This window comes from Rhamphochromis sp. 'chilingali' (assembly GCF_963969265.1).
Source record: "Rhamphochromis sp. 'chilingali' genome assembly, chromosome: 1".
NCBI classification, from domain to species: domain Eukaryota; kingdom Metazoa; phylum Chordata; class Actinopteri; order Cichliformes; family Cichlidae; genus Rhamphochromis; species Rhamphochromis sp. 'chilingali'.
The window spans coordinates 32,356,115-32,381,451 of NC_137929.1; the positions used below are offsets into that span (position 1 = coordinate 32,356,115).

The 25,337-nt window shown below is 41.9% G+C and overlaps 1 protein-coding gene across 1 annotated transcript; it reads right to left on the minus strand.

Annotated features, from left to right (window-relative positions):
* Nucleotides 1-914: 914 nt before the first annotated feature.
* Nucleotides 915-24,145, minus strand: dvl2 (dishevelled segment polarity protein 2). Its single transcript, XM_080905225.1, has 15 exons — nucleotides 23,601-24,145; nucleotides 18,149-18,218; nucleotides 14,800-14,954; nucleotides 9,863-9,972; nucleotides 9,509-9,638; nucleotides 9,258-9,348; nucleotides 9,098-9,167; nucleotides 8,846-8,985; nucleotides 8,287-8,363; nucleotides 7,480-7,547; nucleotides 7,260-7,394; nucleotides 6,688-6,819; nucleotides 4,550-4,726; nucleotides 3,920-4,144; nucleotides 915-2,551 (listed from the first exon to the last, which is right to left on the minus strand). Exons 1-15 carry the CDS (start codon nucleotides 23,759-23,761, stop codon nucleotides 1,989-1,991), a joined length of 2,304 nt encoding a protein of 767 aa, XP_080761351.1. The 5' UTR covers nucleotides 23,762-24,145; the 3' UTR covers nucleotides 915-1,988.
* Between the last annotated feature and the right edge of the window lie 1,192 nt (nucleotides 24,146-25,337).

The following is a 25,337-nucleotide window of genomic DNA, read 5'->3' on the forward strand; positions in this document are numbered from 1 at the left end:
TAAACGGCGAGGTGCCCACGGCAGCACCCGCTGCTGTAAGAGCGATACGTGCTTTCACGTCAAAAAGTCGTCATAAGTCTCCAATAACACCAGGAAAAGTCGCCAGATTTGTCACTGGTCGCTTTTCAGAAAAAAAAAAAGTTGGCAACACTGACCGTGCACAACAGCGGTCTCCTGTGGACGTAAGAGGCAGAGCCTGCCTCAAACTAGGAGAAAATTTGACGTGGGCGGAGCGTCCGGGAGGGAAACGGAGGTGCTCTTGGGGACGGGGGGCATACCATTACTGACATGCGTAGTGTAGTGCGTTTTTAAAACGCCCCCCCTGCGGCTGTATTTTTTTTTACAATCAACAGACGTTCTTCTTCTACTACTTTTCGACAGTGTTGGAACATCGCATGAACGCCCCCTGCTGTCCGGTATGCATGGGCAAACGTGTACGATGTGATCCATCAGCGTAAAGTAAGATTTACAAATGGTTATAGCAGTTTGTGTGTAATTCCAGCCCACACACACACACAAGTACAAATCGGTCTGAACATTATTCTAGAAAAGTGTGTGGTCAACGTGTAGTAACCAGCTAACATGTGTTAATGCACAATTGTATTTGATTTGTTGCTAAAATGTGCTACTTGATTGCTTTCTGTTAGTTGATTTGGATCTAACTGTATTATTAAAATAAATTCTAAAGACTTCTACCATAAAGCTTTCCCGTATCAACACCGGTTCTCTCGTATGATAATTTCTGTTTCTATTATCACATCTATTAAAAACATGATGCTAAGCTAAATTCAAATCCCACATACCTTAGAGTTTTTGCAGCATCTGTACTGCAGTCTGTCAATGTGATAAAGTTCACGGTCACAAGCTTCATTCAAATCTTCACGTGTCTAGTTAAAATAAACAACTCTGAACCATAAGTATGTATCAAATTTATTCTCAAATACACAAGCAAAGGTGGCAATATGAAATCAAGCAATGTGACACTATAAATGTCAGCTTTCTGAAATGTTGACTCTTCATTTAGCACCTTAATAGTTAGTTGGGTTACACATGATTTATATAGTCACACATAGAAAAAGGAACGGGTGAATAATGCGAGTCAGTAACATAAAAATAAGCATGGAGAGCTGGGGCATTTGGATCACAGTTACTGAGGATATACACTGCATGTAGGTAAAAGTACCGCTGTGGACGTCTAGTGCCACGAGTACCATCGAGCCTCTACAGCCTGACACAAAAAAAAAACAAAAAAAAAACACCCCCACCCCGCATTCCTCACAACAAGAGTTATCTCATGACTAGGCCTAGACAGTGATTACTAAAAACAAGTTCTTCTGACATTTTTGGACCTTTCTTTCTTTTCACATTACAGTTTGCTGGTCTGTAGAGTTGCATATACACAGGAGTAATAGATATATACAGAGGGGCTCACTGTCAAACAATGCTGAAACAAAAGATGCTTGCTGTACCTGGAGTGTGAAAACGTAAATAATAATGGAAAGGCACTTGATTTGCTCCTGTGCAGCCAATGAATCTGGCCTGAGTGCCTGGCGCCCTCTAGTGCCAAACTGTGGTCTCAGTTGTTTCTGGATGGGCAGCTCAAGGGCAAGTGGCTGAACTGGAAGGGTCTTCCCATGATAAAATATTAAGTGAGTGTTTGAAGGAGTGTAATGATCAAATGCTAAATATTGTACAGTTTTCTGTAGGAGGGAAACAATAACCTCCTGGGTTAAGGCCTGAAAAATAAAAACAGGCTGCGCTCTGTAGTGGATTTGAAGAAGAGAAGCTAAACTTTCTACATAGATCAATTGAGATTTGTCCTATCGTCGTTCTTACTTTAAAACCCTGTTCGACCAAATTTAGTGTCAAGCGCCCCGACTCCAACAGGCACACACGAGTTCAATAAGCTACCATCAGATCCTCGTCCACACAAGTGGGAACACTAACTTCACATGAACGGACACCAAACACAAGGAAGAGAAAAAAAACTACATGACGTCCACGAAGAACTCGCTGGGGTTTCCCATGGCCAGGTGGAACGACTGCCGTGACGCAGTGAGCTCTGGGGGTACGGAACCCAGGTCACGAGTGGGCGGAGCACCAGGCGGTCCTCCAGGAGTGGAGGAAGGAGGTGGAGGTAACGCGGGGTGCATGGGAGCTGCCGCCATCGGCTGCGTGTGCTGAAGGCCGTGGGCGGTTGCCATGGCCGGGTGTGGATGCTGGGGTACCATCATCACCATCATGGGGTTGTACGGCAGGATTCCCGGCGGGTAGGGGGACATGTGGGGCGGTTGGGGTATGCGGTGATGATGCGAGCGTTGGGAGGAGGCGTGGCTGTGCTCGCTGGGGGCGGCTGAACCGTGGCCGCGCCTCAGACTGCTGCGCGTCGAGTACTCAGACTCGCTGCCGCTGCCGGAGCGCGAGTCGGCCCCGCCACCTTCTCCACCACCGCCGGACGGGGATTTCTCCCCTCCGCCCACAGTGCTACCAGGGCCTTTACTGCTGCGACGCCGCTCACCCTCACTTCTCGTCGAGCCGCTGCTCCGGCTCCCTGCAGCAACACGGGAGAGAAAATACTGTTTGATAACAAGTCAAACAAATCTGAGCTCTGATGACACTGCTTAGCTGATTTACCAGTTTTACTAAAATTATTTACACTTTTCTGTGAAGTCTTTCTTGTGTAATTTCTTAGCATTTTCCACACAGCTGACTGCTGCCCCCCGGTGGAGGTGGGTTAGACCAACTTAGTTGCATGGATTGTGTGATGGCTCAGACAGAACAGTAAAGATGCACCTCAGGACACACATGGGACGAAGACACATTAGCAAACTTAAGCTGCCTTTGTCTACAGTTTTATTTATAGAAAAACTGAATTAAAAGTGTTCATAGGAGGTGGTTCATTTATGATATTACTTATTACTGTGATCTAAATTTACTACTCTTGCATTGAAGTTGTGTCCTAGCAGCAGGCGATGGAACCATTGGCCCTAACACTTTGCATATGACTGGGTACAGCCACCAGACTGTGCTGTTTATGCTTTTAAACAAAGATTTCAAGAAAATGCATCATTTTCTTTTGTATTTGATTAAAGTGAAGATTAACGATTGAGTGGGCTGAAGCATTCTAGTCTTTGGCAATGGCTGGTTGCAAACTCCTGTGTGCAGATGTCTTCAACCTTTAACTCTACATATGCAACTATCCTCTCTCCTTTGCACAACAGGAATTGCTGCTCATTTTGATTTTTCACTTTTTAATAGCCGAATTTTGAATCACAGATGCTACAGACGCTCTCCTGAGTCTCTGGTGTAGTGGTGAACACATTCATCTTACACGTGAAAGATAAAATGTGTCGTCTGAGACCAGGAGGAGGCAGAATCCCAGTCTAAGAGGTAGTGTACTTTAATTTGTGGAAATGCAGTGTTCTCATGCATGAAGGCACTTTTGGCTCACACAAAGGAGGTTTAGGCCAAAAGCAGTAAAATGTTTTATTAAAAGCCCATCATTTACTCAGCTTCAGACATTTTTATTCATTAAATGGGCAGAAAATAATATAATGCAGACTTATTGCAGTTAGTGGACATGGATCAGGGATGTGCTGTCATCTTCAAATGACCCATCTGAGCCAAGGAAAATCCTGAAATGTTAGAAATTGAGCAATAGGCTCATATGTCCTGTTTTATTGTATTTTCTAATATTATATCCATGATTAATAGCCCTGTGTACAGTCATCAAGAGCCACAGGATATATTATACACAATGTCAGAGCACACTATGTAGCTCTGTCATGAAAAGCTAAACTTCTTGAGTAATATTTTGGAGTGGCCCTTCAAACAGGAAGAGTTTGCTCACAGCGGCCTCACCTACAGCATCTCACTCTAAAAATAAATACTGGATAAAAGAACATTTCTCTCCGCTTACCTTCGCTGTGCTGGCTGCCAGTGCTGCCCGGGGCGTAGCTGTAACTGGTAAGCTCGTGGTACGGAGGCGGCTGGCTGGAGAAGGGATGTGTTGGGTATGGCTGATAGGGGAAGGTGTGCATCATGGGCCACGGGGAAGCCCCAGGGAGCGGCAAGGGGGCCAGGGTGTCCTGGTCCGAGGCGCCGCTGGAACCGTCGTTGTCATTCAGAGACAGATTGGCCATATCTGTGTGGGAGACACGAGGGAGAGGGTGAATAATGGTGCAAAAATGTTCCTTCAAGATTTACAGCTAACAGAGAATAATTTTTAGGTTTGCATGATGAATGGCTTCAAATATCAACATCTGACGTGAAAAGATCTTTTCTTGCACCAAACCCGAAAAAAAGATGACTACATCTGAACCGTTGATATGGTGCAGCTGGTGGACAATGATTGGTCTTCTTTCCTGAGATTTCACTTTAGCGATGGCAGGACATTAAAGAATCCTTTGATAACTATGACGTCAAATGTCTAACCCCTTCTACAACCGGTGCGTCCACCAGTGCCCATGTGCAAAATGTGATTAAGGATAAAACTCAGCAGTCGGATGTGTTGCTCAGTGTTTGATGTCAGGGTTTTGCAGCCACTCACAGTTCTCACAGTCGCTCAAGTCTCCGAATACATAGTAGCACTGTTCAGAGAATGTGATCTTATTGACCGTGTGACGAATGAAGCCGGCCTTCAGCAGGTTGCTGGCGTACTTCCTGGCTTCACGGCGGTCCTGAAATCCCTCGATGTGGTGAAACAACCACTCAACTACGTCTGAACCTGATGAGGGGTGCAGAGAAATCATTCTAATCATCATTAAGAAACATTTTGTCCCATAGATGCCAGGTTTTCGTAATAAAATTCAATCATGAAATAAAGAGTTTTGACTGATCTTTTAAAAACAAACTAGCAAAACAAAAACACACACTAGGCTCAGTGCGTGCTCACATAAAAAGATTTGTTTCACACATGACTCTTTTTCTAAACATAATCCCAGTGAGAGCCCCTACTACAACCAGAAAACGTACTAAATGAAAATGATAATTAAAGAACTTCTTATTATAATGAACATACCATACATATATCTGCATGGACCTTTTTCCCTCTCGTGCAAAACTTTGCACGAGCATACCTCAGTTATTAACATATGTTTTTTAAATAATCATAAATCCCAGTTCATGTTTCATGTTCATCCCCTGTGAATGCTTTTGTTTTAAGCGTCACGTTCGTCATGTGGCTTAACAGTCACTAAAATTTGCACCCATGATGGAATTTTGTTCAAATCACCAGTAAACACAGAAGGAAAAATTTGAAAAAGAGCGCCGCAGGCCGGTAAATATAACAGTAAAACCCAACGTTGTTACAAAAAAAGGGGGACCTGAGATTAATGGTTCAGTGCGACGATTTATCGAGTCATGTAAACGGGAGCATTTCACCCACATTTGTGACTAAAAACAGACTCGCAATAGAAACATATTTAGGTGCAGAGTGTGAATAAAAAGTTTAACATTAGGTCACTGCTGCAGGGATGATGATGCTGGCACACTTTAATGTGGAGCCGGAGTCTGTTTACACACCGCGAGGAGCAAAGAGGCGGCGCCGTTATTAAACAGTAATTAAACAAGAAGGAGCAGTTGATCCATAATAAGACAAAAACGTTTCTTATCTTATTACTCCATTAATCGATTGACTTGATAGATTACTTGATGTGTAAAATAATCAATAGGTAAATACAAATTTGAATTTTTCAGTTCAACTTGTCAATATGTGCGGAGGATTTTAGAATTCAGGTTATGTGTTAAGCCGTAGTTACCACACTGATTGAACTAGATAAAGACACTAACTCATTAATGTTGTTTGTCTCCCTCTGGAGGCCACATCAATATGAAAACAACAGATGTTTTCATATCTGATGTTATGCCTGTAGACAGTTTGAGAAACAGCAGATTGAGTTTGAGAAAAAACATTGAACTTTAAATGCAGCACCATAACAGCTGCAGTGAAGAGCAACAAAAGCAACACCGCCATCAAATGTACCACACCACACAGCTGGCTGGGTGTGGTTACACATTTTATTCCTAATACACTTCCTTATATTTAACTTCCCCATGTCTGTAACCTCACTGCTTGCATTCTGTTTGAGAGTTTGTTTTAAAGTGAAGGGTTCCCAGTGCTGGATGCAGACCACTGAGTCATGTATTTATGTGGAGAAACTGAAACATCAACACCGCCGGGCTTACTTCTGGCTTACATCTAAAGTAGCCGAGTGGAAATCTAACCAGCGGATTATTTATAAATCAAATATCTTTAAGAGGAATTTAGCAGGAAAACGACAAGCTCAAAAACTAGCCAGGTGAAATGAACACCTCTGACTGAAAAAAAAACCTGCCTGACGCCTGAGGTGTGCCTGTAAGCTGCTGTGTTAGAGTGCATTAAGAAGTTAGGGGGGGAAGTAATAAAATCAGAGACTGAATATAACACCAAATTTTCATTTCAAAAAGCACAAAGTAGACAAACACGTAGTAATTATCCCTTGTGATTCAGCTGCATGCGATTCCAATTTAACACATGTTTTCATTCAAAACAGGCATTCACGTTTGTACTTGAGGGGTTTTTCCTCCCACAAGTCACACGGTTTTAATTCTGTGAACATAATGCCTGCCCTGTAAAGTCCTGTGAGCCGCAAAAAGTTCATGGAACGAGTGTAGTCTCTCTTGCCTCGTTTCCACTTTTTGTCTTACCTAGGAAAGCGTTGGGAATGGTGATTTTAAGCCACATGCGGTCCCGGACTTCCAGACCCGACTCTGGTGAGGCCATGGCTTTGGCGACAGATGCCATGTCAGAGTGCAGTGATAAGTTAAAGTCATCAAAACCTGGAGAAGGATGAAGAATGGTTAAGGAAAAACCTCAGGAGGGAAAAACATGCAAGAAAGCATGACAGATGAAAACAGAACGGGGCCAAAAACAAGAAAGCAAGGAGTGGAACTTCAAAGAGATCAAAAGCAGGAAAGCAGCAGACGTCATTTATCACACAACAGCCGCGACAAAAGCAGAAAGACAGATGTGAAAGACGACTCCTGTGCCAGTGTCGGTGGGAGACAAAGACGGACACAGACTGAAGAAGGGGAAAGAGATACTTTAGAATAATGAACTGAATTCAGACTGAATATCACGAGTCTGGATATGAAACTAGACAACTAGACACGAAGGACAGTTTTATGAAAATAATACACAGCCATGAAAAGGCTGATATTACTAAAGGGGATATTATAAAGGAGCAAATATAGAGTAGGGTGAACGCAAAGACGCTTACGTTCAGTCTCGGTGACGGAGGACGAGGACGTGATGGTGCTGAGGGAGGAACTGCCTGGGTAGGGAGGGTAAGCCCCGGTCATGGCCACGGAGTGACTGACCCATGCTGCAGGGTCAATGGGTCGGACCGGCTCATCTGCAGGGTGAGGAAAACAATTAGGAAACAGTTACTGACACAAACATGGATCCGTGTGTTGTGTCTCAGGCAGAGCTGTACGTACTGCGAGGCAGAGTGAAGTAGCCCTGAGGAGACGGGTCCCAGCACTTTGCCACTGTGAGGATGATGGGCCTGGAAAAGAGTACGCAAACATCACGACTACGGTCAGATCACATCGTCCACGCTAATACTGGGGTGAAGATTTACCCGATACAAAAACGTCACATGGCAACAAGACAAGGCAGGGCATGTCTGAGAGTGAGAGCTGTGTGTCAGCCTCCAATGATCATTTATTAATAAAACAAAACAAAAAAAGACAGATACTTCTACAACCTCCCAAAGCACAGTACTTTGCAAAATATGCAAGAAAACTGAAGGTGGAGAGAACGAACACCTTTCACCACTTGAGGAAAAAACACAAGGCTACGAAGAAGGAGATACTAGCAGCGACGTGCGATTTAAACAAATCTCCACACAGCGTCACTGGAGCGCTCACTAGCTACACATCATAAGACAAGAAGAGCAAATGATGGATCAAAGTTACTGAAACAGGACTTTAAGAAGCTGGATTAAAGCCCAACCCAAGATATAACATCACAGAAGGACAAGAAGGAAAATCCCCTTTATTTACTTACACTTCTAAATGCTGCTGCCTTAATAAAACTGCAAGCATCAATAAAATGCTGTTCAGTAAACTTTTCCTATATTCTCAGAAATATCATTATAGCTTCTCTAAATATCATGATATAATTTTGAGACTATACCACCCATCCCTGATAACAACAAAAGCTTACTACCTGTTGACAAGACAAAACCTGAAAACATTTGATATCATCTAAAAAGTCAGATGGAAAAAAAAAAAACAACATACCCTGGCTTGTGTACAATCTCCCTCAGGACCCGCACTGCATCGTCGTTACTCATATTTTCAAAATTGATGTCATTCACCTAGGAGGAGAGGGGATAATGAGGCATAAGAAAAAGGTTTATTTAGACTCATAAGTGGAGATGAATTATTTATTGATGCTGATGATGAAGAATAACAACCAACTGTTTTGGTAGCTGATTAATCAAAGTCTTTTCAACAGAAAAATGTCAGTAATTTCCCAGTTCTAGCTTCTTGATCGGAACAAAAAAATAAAATAAAAACCAGTTGCATTCATACGCATAAATACTTCCTTTGTTTAGGTTTAGAGAGAAACAGATGTGTTCATGTAGACAAGGAATGAATTACAACTGAAGTGAACAAGCACTGATCTGGACTGGATCACCCACTAGAAAAGCTCCTGAAATGAGACCCAGCAGATCTCAAAACCAAACAACCACACTGGTATTTCCTGGATAAACCAGCTGTCCGAGCAGTAATTTAAAAAACTAAATAAATCAAGACATCGTCATTTATATAGGAAAAAGCCATCATTCCTCCTCACCTGCAGCAGCATGTCACCAGGTTCAATGCGTCCATCAGCAGCCACAGCTCCTCCCTTCATGATGGAGCCAATGTAGATGCCTCCATCCCCCCTTTCGTTGCTCTGACCCACTATGCTGATACCCAGGAAGTTGTACTTTTCTGTACGGTTGAGAAATCACAATAATGTTAAGACGAGGTGAACATTAGGTAAGAAAAATGAATCTGAGATATAAGTTTAAAGGTTCATGAGGTGCATGAGGAGAGTACAGACCCATGTTTAGAGTGACGGTGATGATGTTCAGAGACATCGTGGAATCTGTAACACTGCTGAAGGAGGAGGCCTGGAGCAGGAAATGACAACATTACACTACAGACACTGACGTGACCAAAATATTTAATCTGTTTGCACAAAGTAAATCGTGCGCACACACCCTCTCCAGACGTGGGGGACGCTGTTTCCTCCGTCGACGATGTCGCTTAAGAAGCCTCGAAGCTGTGCTCTGCTCTGTGGCACTGCTGAACCTGTTCAACAAAAGGTGAAAGGTCAAGAGAGAGAAATATCTCATAAACCTTTAACAGGCTTGGTTCTTAAGGAGGTCAACACAAATTTAAGGGACAGCTTCTCTCGCATTAGCCTGTTCCATCACCTACTGGATACATACGACATTTATCGCTTTCTCACCTGCTCATCGTGTCATCGTCCTCAGAGTCGCAGAAGCTGGTCGTTTCTAACTCGCTGCTCATCACCGTGCTAGAGCTCTCGTATCCTGCCAGGTGGCGCTCCAGACGACTCTGGCCGTTCATACGAGGGCCTGAGATGCCGCACGAGAGTCCCCAAAGACAACAGGAAAATAATCAACATGATTTTTCATGTTTGTGCAAGTCAGGGTTTCCCTATAGATCCCAAACATTCCTCACTCCTCAGCAACTCTCTGATTATATCAACTTGTATTGAGTGTCTGGGAGATATAGACGTGCCAAATCTTGATAGGAGGCAGTATTAAAAGGATTGTTTTCGTGTGCACGAGTGTCTCACCGTGTTGTTCCATGCTCTCTCTGTGCCGAGGCCTCTCTCTCCTGAAAGAAACTACAGACTCCGTTTCAGTCTGGTCGTCCAAAGTCTCCACGCTGCCTGTTGCATTGGGACTGTAAAAACAAGCACAATTACAGATGGAATTAGAGCACGACTGGATTTCAACACTGGATTTGCACTAATCAGTGTTTACAACATAAAAGGCATTTCTAACTACATACGTTTTTTATGTTATGCATTTTTGCAATTATAGTAGGCTAGAAAGTACATGCCCTTCCTTAATTTACCTGTTCTTTTAAAGCAGTATTGCCTGCTGCTGTATACGAATATCTATGCTTTATTTTTTCGTCCTAATTTCTAACAGCTTCCTCTGAATGAAAATGGGCTTAACTGAATCTGACACATAATACAAGTATTTATATTATTTATTAATTATCATACAAATAAATAAAGAAAATAAGTGCCAATTTGCTATTTAGAGAACTGTAATATTTTCAGGAGGACATTTGAACAGTCAAAAGAAAAGCCTGTCAGTGTTTCTGCTGGACAAACTTCAAAAGAGGCCTTTTTTCTAAATGATCTCATTGCCATCTTTGCAGACATTTTGCTATTATCTCCCAAGAGACATCCTTATCAGTAATAAACTAGAATCAGCTGATATCAGTCCATTTCTTTAGTCAAACTCTAGACTATTCTTCAGTTAAACAGAACTACTCACTCTTTTCCTTATTTTCTGTCACATTTACAGAACATTTACATATTTATATCACGCTATTTAAAAACAACTTGGTAATTGTCCAAATAAGTGTCCTGAGAAGGACCAAGGCCCAGTATAGGCTCCTTAGATGCTGTCAGACTACTCTGTGAGTCTAAGAATACAAATATAGAGCTGAACACACGTACAACTGTTCCCTTTTAAACACCAAACCAACATTTTAATACATACTTTTAGCATTATGTGCTTAATGTTGCTTACATTAAAGTTGTCGGTCAGGTACGTGTCACTTTAATCAGGCCTTGGACATGACATCTGCTATGTATTACATTGTCTCTTATTGCAGTGAAGGCTATAGAACAGCACAATCTCTTTGCTGGTCCAATATTAGCACATTTTCCTACAATGATCAAAAAGTTTAAGACACATGAAGACACAAAGCACGGCATGGTCACTGTGCATTAGAGCTACTGTAATTTTATTGACATCACACAGTAAGCTTTTCATTTTTTCTACCACTCACATGGATTTCTTCATTTTTGTAAGCTGTGTGTACATCAACACAACCACAATCAGACTGAATGATAATTAGTTTGCTTTTAAGATTCAGACCCACTGTCCACACTATAAAAACTTAAAAGCACAACTAACACTGGATTCATGAGACCCACAATTAAATGGCTGGTTGATTGTTTTTTAACATACAAAAAAAACAAAGAACTTTCCCCCAAAATCAGTTTCTCATAGCTTGGTGTTATATCTACACTGATAATACATCAGCATCCAGTACCCCGGACACCACCCAGTCATAAAAACAGCTGGTTAAACTGAACCTTTTCTTTGGTACCAGAGACCCTTTCATTTGAAGATTGTCACGTATGAGCAGTAAGGTGTCGGTCTAGCTCCAAACATATTATGGAAACAAATAACTAATTTACTTTTTCTTCTTTACTTCCTTACTAATGACTTGTGAAAAAGCAGTGTGCAGATATACTTGGTTTTTTATAAAGATAAAGGATGGACTATGGTTATAACTATAGTTTTCAGTAATGTTGGATTGGTCATATCAATATCAATATTAGATTACATGAAAGGCAGCAAACATCGATGTATATCTAAGCTGGTGACGCTGATTAGATTCACTCACTGAATTCTACCTTTTTGATTAGCTTTATACTGCCCAGGTGTTAGAAATCATCCCTACAGCTATTGAATCATCTGTTTATATCCTGTTGAGTTCAATTGGCTCGATCCACAAAGAGCAGTGAATATCAGAGTAGCAGTTCATCACAGCTGACCTATGATTTATGTACAATAATGCAAAGATCTACTGGATATCCCAATACAAAACAGTGTGCAACCACTTCTGATTTTTTGGCCCACACTGATACACATTTTTGCTACACCTGATCTTACAGCTTGCCCACCTGTGAAGTCCCACTTTAACCTTCTTCGTACATGTATGTACAAGCTGTACAATATGACATAATATAATACAAATAAATAATAAATAGTTATTTTGAAATTTATACTGGTTTTTTGCTTTTTTAAAAGCTGTCCTAATCACACACGTGTGTGCGCGCGCATGGATGTTTTTGTTTGTTTGTCTTAAAAAATGAAATGACTATATGTAAGATGAGATCTCATTCTTGCTCTAAAGACTTGTATTAGCTTGACAGTTTTTAAGCTTCATTCACTTCTTCGTTTTGCTTTTTCAGCTCAAAACTAATGTTTTTGGTAGCCTCTGTCTCAATGCAGGTTCTGGTAAACCCAGCGTTGAATACCTGCCCAGGAACTGACAGCAAACAAAGTGAGAAACCAGTTGGTTCACTGCGATTAGCAGATCTTTCCAAAACAGTGTTAAACAAGAATAATCACTAGGAAACTGTTTGTTGACACATTTGTCATATCAACTTAATGTGATGTTACAGTTTTCTGCAGTAACCCCAACTATCCAAACCAACTAGACCACATTTCACAACATTTCAAAGCACACTGGAAGTTCTTGAATATGGCAAAAACATACTCAAACTGTGTGAGGGAACACTTCAATCAGATCTGTCTACTCAGGGATTGAAAGCTTTTCCTTGTGTCAATAACAAGGGCGGTCCCAGCTAAGATCAGTTTCAAATGAGCTCACATATTCGTGCGTAAACCTGATACTCTGAGAGTGTGAGATATTCAGGTAAATATACAGTTTCTAATTAAAACTATAGGAGGAGCACAGGTGTGTGTTGCAAGTCTTCAAGTACAATGGGTGAAAAGTGGTGGATCATCCCAAAACTACATGAGATCAGCTTGTTAATGACCTGAAGACAGTTGGGATCACAGTCGCTAAGAACAACACTGGTAACACACTTGAGCACAATGCAATGAAATCCTGCAGCGCACACAACATCCATACATGCCACCCTTCCTGATTTTTCTGTGAGAATCCCGAATTTCAGTGCCATCCATCCATCCATTCGCTACCGCTTATCCTTTTCAGGGTCGCGGGGGGTGCTGGAGCCAATCCCAGCTGTCATAGGGCGAGAGGCGGAGTACTCCCTGGACAGGTCGCCAGTCTGTCGCAGGGCTAACACACAAGGACAGACAACCATTCACACTCACATTCACTCGCACATTCACACCTAGTGGCAATTTGGATTATCCAATTAACCTATCCCCACAAACTGCATGTCTTTCAGAATTTCAGTGCCCCTGCCGAAAATCTCCCGATTTTCCACCCGGACAACAAAATTTAAAAACCATACCCCAGATAGGCCCAGGCAATTCCAGTTTCCAACAATGGCTACTACTACTGCAGTTACTTAGTTTTAATACTACTCTAATTATTCTTTCTGGGTCACAAAATAAACTTTCAACATATTTTCAGGCGAGAATGTAGCTGTGTAAACTTGAGCTGACGAGAACAGCAAACTCCCGGCACATCGTTTATAAACCCCCGCGGTCTTTCACTACTCAGGATAAACATGATATATAAGTCACTTAAATAACTTAAACATGTTATTGTTTGGCTTTTTCAGTGTTTTATTTGTTCGTGAGTAAATCGGTTTGGCTGAGATTAAAATTATTAGATTAGATTAAACAAAACTTTATTAATCTCTCGGGAGGGTTCCTCCGGCGGTTTTCACACAGCTGAATAAACGTCAGACAGAAAACTGATTAAACTGAAGTGTGAGATGGTCGAAAATGTACGCCAGCGTCCGGTTATATTTTAGATAGCAAGGAGCAGACGGCAGAGTTTCACTCCACCGAGAGAGCTCGTGACGTAGTTCTGAAGGCTAGACCGTCCAATTTCACGGTCGCTCATTTCCGGTCTACCCGACCCACTTAGACCACGAAGGCCGGGTCCTCAGGTGGACCCAGCCTCTGAATTTGGACACCTCCGCTGTTTCCAGCCGGACAATAATAACAGTGACATTTAACTTATTTTATCCGATAAATAAACACTGTAAAATTCAAATCTAGCTCTTTGACATCATCTCAACCAACTGTGTTTGAAAGGAGGAAAATGCTGAGCACATCCCTGCAGTTCAGGAGTTGGAACCATTATTGGGGCTGTTTTTCTGCTAAGGGGACAGGATGACTTCACTGCATCGAGGATGTCAATGAACAAGACATGTAATATACAATCACGGACGAGAACCTCCTTCTCTCAGCCAGAACGCCGAAAACGGGTCATGGATGGATGTTCTAGCATGACCAAAAAAATCACCAAGGCAACAAAGGAGCAGCTACAGATGAAGCAGGAAATCATGAAGTGGCCTAGCCAGTCTTCAAACCTCAGACTTATACAAACTCTGTGGAGGAAGCTGAAGTTTTGAGCTGCCATGGGGCAGCTAAGAAAGGATTTAAAGATTTGTGCAAACCTGGTGACCAACTACAAGAAACATCTTACAGCTGTGCTTGCTAACAAGAGTTTCTCCACCAAGTACTAAGTTTTACTTGTTGATCAAATACTAATTTCATGACAGTGACATGCAAATCAGTTTAAAACTTTTATGCAGTGTTTTTTTCAGGATTGTTCGCTGATGTTACCTTAAACTACCTTAAAATTTGAAACTGTTCATTTCCTGATAAGTGAGCAAGCTTGCAAACTTCAGCAGGGGATCAAATAATCATTTCCCTCACTTTAAATACACAGTAAATGATTCATGATTCACGTGTGTGTGTGTGTGTGTGTGTGTGTGTGTGTGTGTGTGTGTGTGTGTGTGTTGCTTACTGGAAAGATGGTGGTCTGGAGTCCCCGATGCCCCCGGTCCTCTCTGCAGGTGGGGGAGGAAGGGGTGGCGGAGGGGGCAAAGGCTGGGCAGTTGTTTCCACAGGGGGGACCACTGCCACTGGAGGCTCTGCTGCTGGAGTGTCTGAAGATACCAACTGATATATAAAAGGAAGCAAAATAAAAGATTTAGAGACAACACAAAAAAATAATAAAGAGAGGAAAGAATCTGAGGTAAAGGTCGAGGGAAGCAGGATGGAAAGTATTAGGAAAAAAGTAGGCAAGTATGTGGAGTGGTGAGAAACTGGCACAAAGTAAGAGAGGGCAGAGAGACGAGAGGGTGAAAAAAAAGAAGAGGAATGAAAGGACGAGAAGGAAGGAGGTGGAGGGCAGAGGGAGGAAAAACGGGTACTATGTCAATTACTTTCACATACAAACACTGTACTCTTTTCAGACGAAGGTCTCAAGGGCAAACTGAAACGCTATCCTACACTTAACCTGTCTCTCTTCATTATACAACAAAAGTGTCCACACACACACATACAAGGGGAGAGAGAGGTATCACACATCAACAATTAGGATGAATGGCATATAGCTTCCAATTACATGGACCATAGAAACACAGAGAGCGGAGTCCAGGCCTTCTTACATCACTGCAGAGCCCACACATAACGTTTCTTATTATAAACTTCATATGAGCTCCAGAGTTTGGGAAGTTTGGTGCATTCAGTGACTTCATATAAACATGCTTTGTATTTCCTGTCAAAATAACTCAACCAAATGTCCACAAGCATGTGCACAGAGACGTTCGCCCACTTTATCCAGTCACTCCCTGCTTTTTGCTCTCCATTAATGGCTACGTAACTGTGAAACACTCATCTTCTGGGATCCCTTCATCCATCTCTCTGTGCAGATCGCATATCAGTCCCTCTGGTGTCTGAGCTTTGTTCTCCCTCTCTTTGAGTTCTTATGCACTTAACAGATGCTCCAGCCCCTGTCCTTCTTATCTGGGCCAAGTCTCAGTGTTTTGTCTCCTTTTAAATGCAACCCGCAGGGTGGAGTACAACAACTGGGTCTTCTACAAGAGAAATGGAAAGTATGAAAGCTGTACCTGGCAACTCGCTGTGCTATAACTGCTAACAAGCCACGCTGCGTGCAGCTCGGCTCGAGTATCAGTTAACACAATCAGAGAAACATTTGCTTCCTTTGTGAATTTGTTTGGCAAACTTAAAAACGCCTTTTCTATCTCGATATGCTCATTTAAATGTTTGCATATGTTAAATTCCGTGCGGCTACAGAATTTCAACCTGACTTTCTCGCCTAATACTATTCTATGTGTTTGCACATGGCCAAGTCATGCATTGCTGCATGTAAACAACTGTGATGCATGCTTTCCTGCTAATATCGCCTTCTAAATCGGGGGTCCAGTTGTTCCAAAATAGCTCAGCTTGACAATGCAGTCACATTGTAGGATATCAATGTGTAGACAGAGTGAAAATTTTAATGTTGCTGGTCAACATTTTAGCTGCGAGTTGACTAAAAAAAAATTTAAGACACATTTAAAATGAATTTAAGACCATTTAAAACTTTTAAGGTTGTTTATTAGCAAATACGTATTTAAGATAAAAGCTTTATAAGGACTTGCAGCCACCCCGGCCAGATTTGACAATTACCTGGCAAAGAAAATAATGAACTATCTTTTTAATGAGAGCCAGTTTAATATAGCATCTTGTTTATAGTATTGAGTTTTTGCTGACATTGATGTAAATGCGTAAATTTAATAATAGGCATTTAGTTTGTGCTTTGACAATAAGGACCTCCAAGTCTGAGGTCACAGTTCTCAGCTGGAAAGGGGTGGGATGCCCCAAGTGGGGTAATTTAAAGGGTCACTGAGGTGTGAGTGGAGCATGAGACTGGTATACTGGTGTGGTGTCAGCAGTGATGCTATATCAGTCTGTTGTGGTGAAGTAAGAGTTAGCTTGAAAGCAAAGCCGCTGCTCTACCAGTCGATCTACGTTCCTACTCTGACCTACGGCCCTAAGCTGTGGGTATCCACTGAAACTACGAGATGGCAGATACAAGGAGAAGGAAGTGAGCTTCCTCCAAAGGGTGGCTTGGCCCAGCCTTAAAGATAGACTGTGGAGTTGGTAGTTAAGGAGGCGCTCAAACTGCAGCTGCTAATGCTCCACACAAAAAGGACCCAGTTGAGATTGTTCAGGCATCTGACTAGGATGCCTCCTGGATGCTTCTTGGTGAAGTGTTTTGGGCATGTGTTAGTGGGAGCAGGCCCCGGATTAGACCCAGGCCTGAAACTGCCTGCGTTGTCCCCCTTGAAAGAGCTAGAATAAACGTCAGGGAGACAGGGAAGTCTAGACATTTCAGCTTAGACTACTGTCCCACAACCTGGACCCAGATAAGAGGCAGAAGGTGGATGGATGGAAATTTTGTAAACTTTCAATTTACACAAATAGCAGAGGAAACAACACAAAAACACCTATGAATATAAAGCAGATAAGAGCTTTATCTCTACTGCCCTCGGTGTTAAAACACATAACGGGGTAAAACAAATGGTACAAAAAGGACCCCTCTCAAGCTGAATGGAAGCATAACTATGATATGGAAAATATTTGTAGGGACCCTCTCTCAGAAAAATGGAAAAAGTGCATCAGCCTTACTGCAAACATGGACATCATGTCTGTCTCCAGGTTAAAATGTGCACGCTTTCATTTGACAAATCTCTTTTAAATGTTTAAAAGGGAAATGTCATGCAAAGAAACAGTCGGTTCAAGGCGCTCAGTGTAAGAAAATTCTCAAGTGACAAAAGATTTATTGAAGTCTGAGAGTAACAGTCTAGCAAAACTACCAGTGACTCAGACTGTTGATAAAGCTCCAAGAACAATTTTCCCCATACTTCTGCTGAATCTGCTCCCTCCTGTTTTACCTGGGTGGACAGTTACTCTGGTTCAGTTTTTTTCCTGTTCCAAGTTTCCAAACGTTTCACCAAAGAGCAAGCCAGGACCAGATGTGCAAACTCTCTGATGACATATAATTGTGCAAAGTTAATGGCTAAAAATCTGAAATCTAATTACTTCATTTTACTGCTGCTGGTTAGACAAGACTGTTGGTCTGAGGGAGGTCTGAAGGAAGACACAGGAAAAAGAAGAGGTGGTTTTTGCAAACACCCTCTGGCTAAACATGATGTAGGCTTATTCTTGAGATTAAAGTTAAGTCTTGACATTTTCAGACAAGCCTCAAGAGGAAATGATGGAAAAAGAAAGGTTAGCAGGGAAATGTGTATAGCTTCCACTCCTGCTTTAAAAAGAAAATAAACAGCAAGTTTATCATCTCTTACCCATGACACCACTCTGCCGTTGAAACATGGCAACTTGGCACTGTCGTCTGAAATCTCTTCCTTCACCACCCTGAAGAACAGAGACACACAGGGAGGTTCAGTAGGTTTGAACGGTTCTGGTTTTCTGACATCATGATAAGTGTGATCTGTATGGTACACTGCAGTGGAGAAAAGAGGGCTGAAAACGACATTAAGTCATAGATGGAAAAAGTGAAAGTGCGGAGGGGAATTAAACAGTTTACATTACCGACACATTACATGAAATATATGAGCCCGTGACAACAACACAGCTGCACCAAATCAAAGTGCCAGGGTTAACTCAAAACCCATCTGGGTAAATCATCAGCTTACAGCCACATCAATGCAGCTGCAGTCGATCACACTCATATTAAAACTGATTTCACTGAAAAACTGGACGGCTGGGAGGAGGATCGCATTCGGCCAAACCTGAGGAACATTTTCTAATGAAACAAAAAGGATAATGAGTTTAAAGGCTTTTGTTTTGTGTTTTTGGTGGGTGGCTACATAGGCCAGTCAGATTACTTGCTATGAAGAGTAAAGGCAATAGAGATAAGAAGGGGTTCAACTCATGGTTGAACAGAACCTCTCTGGGAGGTACAAAAAATTCCTTTATATAAGAAAAACTTGGTTTAAGGATAAAATAATTTGCATGTTTTTGATTATAATAGGGAATTGATTGTATAACACATCCAAGTATCTCACCAACACTACCAAACTAGGGGCTGGCAAAAAACACCCCTGAAGTGTGACGACAGCAGAAGAAAGAAACTAGTGTGACCCAGTCGAGAGTCTCAAAAATATCTCTGAAATGAAATGAAACGAAACAAGGGCACAGAAATTGTATTAAAAATGTTTTGGATTCAGTCAGCAGAGGTAGAGGAAACCTTGCCTAGGACTGGCTTTTTTAGCATTTGTAGTCACACACCAGGGCTTATCTAATTGTTGGGGTTCTCTCTGTAACAATGTACCATCTTAATCCTGCAATAACCCTGCAAGTATCTTTGAGCGACTGCTGTTGTGAACTGGGACTATATAACTAAACCTGAACTGAATTATACTGGCTCCTTACTGAATAGGCTATTAGGGGAGGATGATCTTTACAGTAAAGCTGATGAGCCTCTGTTACTTCCTCTGGCACAAATCCATCACCTTTCTTGTTCTTTCGGACTATTGTATTAACAAAATTGCACTTATTCTTAAAGTGCGAATGCGACTTCCACAGTGTTGGCGTGGTGTCATTTTGCTAATATCTTAGTTGTACACAAAGGAGAGCCAAAACAGTCAGTCTCCTTCCTGCCCTCAGATTCCTTGAATGTATATCAAGTTGATCTAAATGTAATGTAGCAGTATTGTAAGAGGTTTAAATGAATATTAAAGCAACATTTAACTAATTTAGCTTCAGTTAGCCCCCATTAAAAGTAAACTCCACACCAGTATAAGTACAAGCTTATCACTGGGATCCTGCTTCTAATCTTATTTCCAAAATACCACCCAAGTCATGGAGCCATGAATCAGCACACTAACAACAAACATCACAAAACTGCTTCACAGACACTGTGGAATTTCTTCTTTTACCACAATGAGCTAAAACACATTGAGCCTACTTGTGAATTACACAACCCGGTCAACTAAATCTGCATGCAAAGCCATTACAGATAACAGCAGCTACTTAACATTAATAGCCAACATGGTCTAAATTCTTTAAAGACAACACATCCGTCTGGCAGTTTTCCCCTCCTCCATCTAAGACTTCCATGTTTACAGAGAGGCAAACATTTGGCTTCAGCTACAGTAGTTCCAAGAGACCGAGCTGGGCGTAAGTGCTACATAGAGGACACTTGGCTGTTCAAGCGTCTCCAAAAGTCTCCTTTTTCCAGCTTCACATGCCAGCGTACCTCCTCTTAAGTGTGTGAGACTTGGTCAGGTTCCACTGGGCTTTTGTAAGCAGCTGTTGAGAGCTGGTTTTGTGGGTGCATGCTAGCATACAGCCGGATTGTAGTGGGCACTATTGAGGATCTGCTGCAGGTTTTGAGAGCCCTGTCTATGTGGCTACTGATGTAGCTAACAATATTTTTTCTTCCTATCCATTACGCTTTTTCAGCACAAATCTGCACCTAGACGGCAGATGGACAGATGCACAAATTGTCTGCAGAGAGTAAGATTGTCGTCATTCCTCTGTCCCCCAAACAAACAAGAGACCACAGTCGAAAGTCATTTCACTCACATACTGAAATGCCTCGAATACAATGCATAAACAACTCTGAAATATGCAGAGTCCTGTTGGATTAACTTAAACTTTTCCCTGCCGACTACCATTCTTCAAGTCCCTTGCTACCCTTAAATTCCTCACTCTCAACACGGCATTGCTGTTCTAACAATTAATCTTACTCAAACAGCTCCCTGATCCCTTCTCAGCGCACATGTATACAGCAGAATATCCAGTGACTCTAAGTGAACACCACCCTGTTCCTTCTCTCCCTTTCTTCTCCCCATAGACACCCAGCAAATGGCCCCTGTCCAGGTCCAGGTTCCTAGCACCAGCCCTGGCCTGCTCTGCCACACACACAGATCTCCTCGACAGCTGGCCTCAACCCAGGACAAATGAAAACACACACTATTACACACTCCTCTCCTGGTTAAGAGAGAGCAGGGGGAAGAGAGGGGGAGAAAAAGTCCCTGCTTTGATTGGACAGCTGACTCAGAGCTATGTTTGAAATTTTTCATCTGAACTCAGTTGGAGATATTCAAATGAGAGAGCATGATGCCAGACAGTGCAATTTAACTTAAAGACAGGCCATACAGTCTTTGAGAGTTTCCAGAGGGTGGCTTGTTTGAGACGTTTAACATTTAGTACTCACACACAAGCACACGGGGTCTAAACATAATCATGTGTTACCCAGTTACACAGGGACAAGCTCTTAATCTGACAGTTAACTTACAAAGTCTAGTAAAGGTAACATAATAAACCGACACGCTGATTGAAAAGCTCGCCAATTATCTTACTGTGCACATGACAGCTGCACACACACACACACACACACGCACTCTTTGGGACATTAGACTAAAACTAATACAACAGACCTCCAAAAAGTCTGGAAAGTTTCCTTTTTGTTAAAGTTTCAAACTTCATGTTGGTAGCGTCAGTTTGTGGTGCTTTTGAAAGGAAATTCAATAGAAAATAAACAGTCAGTGAGCAGAGTATCAAGTAACATGTTTTCTTCATGTTACATGTAATAAACAGTAAGTGATTATATTAGTATATATATATATGGAAGATATTTGAAAGCATCACCTTAATGGTGAAGTCTCTTTTTCTTGTATTTATTTGACGTATTTAATTGATTTTTAGTTCAATCTTGTGTATTTTTATCATTTAGTTCCAATGTACACCACTTTGTGTTCGTTTTAGTTCTTTTAAACTGTTTTATAAAAAAAAAAGAAAGATGCTATAGTATGGTATGCTTAGGTGATGGATCCCAAATCCTAAATATGGGTTTCAAATACGTAGGCCAAACATGGCCATCATTGTGTTCATACTAGTCTAAAAACCTATGCCATAACCTGCCACACATCTCCCTAGAAATGTAAGTACACATCGTCGTCTGTGCAGCTCCTACGGGTATAAATGCAGACGACAGTGTTTGGCACTTGCTTGGGCTCTACATTACTAGATTTGCTGCAGAAGCAGAATTCAGACTTTTAAATCTGAGCTCACTCATACAACAGCAGGTTGCCAAACACAAGAAAGCCCCACCATAATGCTGTGTTAGAGATTTGTATGAAAGTCCAGATATCCGAGTTCTCAGCTGGAATGTTTAACTGGAACGTACCCCTCAACTTGAATTTCCTACTTAGAAAAACGAAGCAGTCCCATAAACCCCGAGGTTACTATCCAAAATGGTACTGGTAATGGTAAAGAGTATAAAAACTACAACTTCTGTGCATTTGTGATTCACTGAATAAGCCATACGCAGAGCACAGGCCAGGCTCCAGCCACGAATGTGCTGCAGCGTTGTTTTTAAGTGCAGAAAAACAAACACTATACTGCATTACTAGTGCTACACCACTGGCTCTACCTTAATCAAAAGCAAAACAAATCCTGTTTTTCCTCACTTTTACAACGTTCCCACTAAACACTCTAATTCTGGAGTGACATCACTTTGTTCACTTCTATGCAAGCAGACTTATTTTCACAACCAGAAGAGTCGCCCCCTACTGTTTATTACAAGGTACTTCCACATTAGCTTCACTTTTCAGAATTGAAAATCATGCCCATCCATCCCAAAACTATCCATCTTTTATATACTGTCCAGGCTCAACGCTATGATGTAAACAGCTCGACTACATTAGGTAAACTGCAACTTCCAATCTTTATTTATTTATTTTTATTTTTTTTTGGGGGGGGGGGGGGGGGGGGGGGGGGTTACAGGCACTGGTTAGACCAGATGTACAGTATTTTTAAACAGATCTGATATTGATGTTGCTTCTGTTGACAGCTAATAGTGGCCCACCAGCTTTGTCAAAGCCCAGTGAAAAGCCAAAAAATCCACCTCATCTCCGGGTTGATATTAGGGCTGGCTTGGCACAGGCTCCCTGGTGCCATCCAAACGGAGTAAAAGAGGCAAATAGCCCAGACCAAATCTTCATCCAAGACTACAATGTATTTAACAGAAACCCTAAGGGTCTCTCGCTGTGTGAATAAACCACAAACATGCATTCCTCTGCGCGAAAACACACAGCAAGATTGAATTGATAGAGGCGAGGAGACGGCTCTTTCTAAGGAAGTTTAGGTTTTGTGTGTGTCTGTGTGTGTGTGGAATTGGGGGAATGAACGGATGGCTGGGAGGCCATAGTGTTAAAGAGGGGAGACAAAACCCGAAAGAAAGAAAAGGCGAGGATTTCAGCAGATGATGGACTGAAGGAGGGAGGGAGGCATGAGGATTAGGGCAAAGAAAAGCAGCAGGGGCAGGGAATGCCTCCCATTGTAATGATGATGTTTTCTGAGAAAAGTCCCAGCCGACACAGCTACCTCTGGTATTTGAATATTCATCACCACTCATTACAACTTTCTGATTAAGGCCGGGCTTGGGGGACTGGGGTCCAGACAGGCTGGCTTCATGCATGTTCACCCTCCCTCGAACCATAAGTTACCCCCAGCGACAAATATACCACAACTGCTCACAAGATGGGATAGAGTGGTTTTAGAGATACAAACAGCATTTTCTCCCACAACTATGTACGCACGTTAGCTCTGGGAAGTCACTCCTCCGATCAGAAAATCCAAGCACAACAAAAGGGGGGCTGCTTTCCAAAATTTCTGTGCCTACATTCACGTTTGCATGATGGATCTCCTTATTTTGCATGCAAAGCTCACAGCTCTCCTTCTACTAGAGACAGAGAGAGGGGAAGGAAAGAAATCACTGGAGCTCACCCGAAGTCTTGGTCCATAGACTTGAAGAAGAACTTGTAGTTTGGCTTGTTCAGGACCTGTTTAAAATCCAGCAAAGTGATATTTTCGGCAGCGATGGGAATCTTCACCAAATACGGCGTCTCCTCCTCGTCGATATGATAAATTATTTTGGTTTCCGCCATCTCTACGTTTGCGGTTTCTTTTTTCTTCTTCTTTTCCTGCCGACCTGGAAGTTTCCGAAAGAAATACACACACCGTGAGACGAGGTAGCGATAACTTTGTGGGGCAGTTAGCTGGCGGCGGAGCTAGCTTAGGTGGCTAACGAGACGGCAGAGGTGAAACGATGAGGGCCACCGAGATTTTCGGTCCGAGCCGGAGGACGTAGGGAGGAAAAACCCTGCTCGAAGCTCGACTTCCCTGGAGTAAAAACTCGCATTCCCACTGTTACCGAGAGGCGAGGGAAAAAAAATACGGGGAAGCTACATTCACACGACCTAACTCCCAACAACTTTTCCCCCAACAAAAACATACAGGGGAGGGGGGGTCTGAAAACTTTTCACCACTTGTTGCGAGCCAACGCGGCGTGTGACGTAAAGACGTACCCCCTTCTTTTCTTTTTTTTACGTACCCTTCCGAACCAGACACCCCCCCCCCCCCCCCGACCTTGTAGTATTAGTATTCTTACATACATAAATAAAGCGTCTCTAATGGTATTTTATACTATATATTCACAGCCTGTTCACGTTCATATATTTTTCTGAATATTTCTTTTAATACTTTTTTTGTTTTTTAGTCTAACATTTTAATAATGAGCTTTTATTTCCATCAGTTGGTTAAATAGTATGGAGCATTAAACTTCAAGACTGTAAATGATAAATGGACTGGTGCTTAAATAGCGCCTATCTACTCAGGTTAAACACTCAAAAGGCTTTCTTACTGCGAGCCTTTATTCACCCAGTCACACACATTCATAAAGTGCTTTTATATGTCCATAAGCACCATTTTCTCTAACATTAACACCACTGCGATGGATGCAAAAGGGTAACGAAGGTTTCAGTACCTTTATATATAAAATAAAGAAATTACCTATTTTGCAAGTGTCTTCATGAATCTGCGTTATTGTGTCTACATTATAATGAATCCAGACCTTTTTGGCCACAAGAACTATCTTTATAGAATTGTGATCTTGAAAATGACATTTTTAATGTCAATGAGACTTTGCATCCGGATAAATAAAAGCTATATAACAGTAACTCTGCCAAAAACTGACTGCAGCTTATTTTAGCCTTTTAGTGACAGGAATGTTCTTTCTGAGTCAAAATGCCATGACATCATTCATGAGAGACATCTTTGACTTTTTTTTTTTTTTTGGGGGGGGGGGGGGGGGGGGGAATTATAGGCCAATAAGTCATTTATAATAGTTTAAAATTTAAAATAACTTTTTGGAAAATATCTAAAATCACTTATTGGTAATTGCTCTGTTTTTTGACCCTCTGATTCGTTGCTGACCCACACCTGAGCCACAGGTACCCTTGAAATGAACTGAAACCTGGACACTGGGTGACAAAAGGCACTAATGGGACAAACTGCATGTTTAATTGGGTGGCAATGTCAAACAGAAGAATACAGTGCTTAGGGTGAGCTTTTTATTAACACAGTGCATATTTCATGTTTCAAATGACCTAAAACTAGAAATTAATAATTAATATCAGCACAATGTTTGTCTAGCCACAGGTTAAAAAGAAACTCATGTGTACT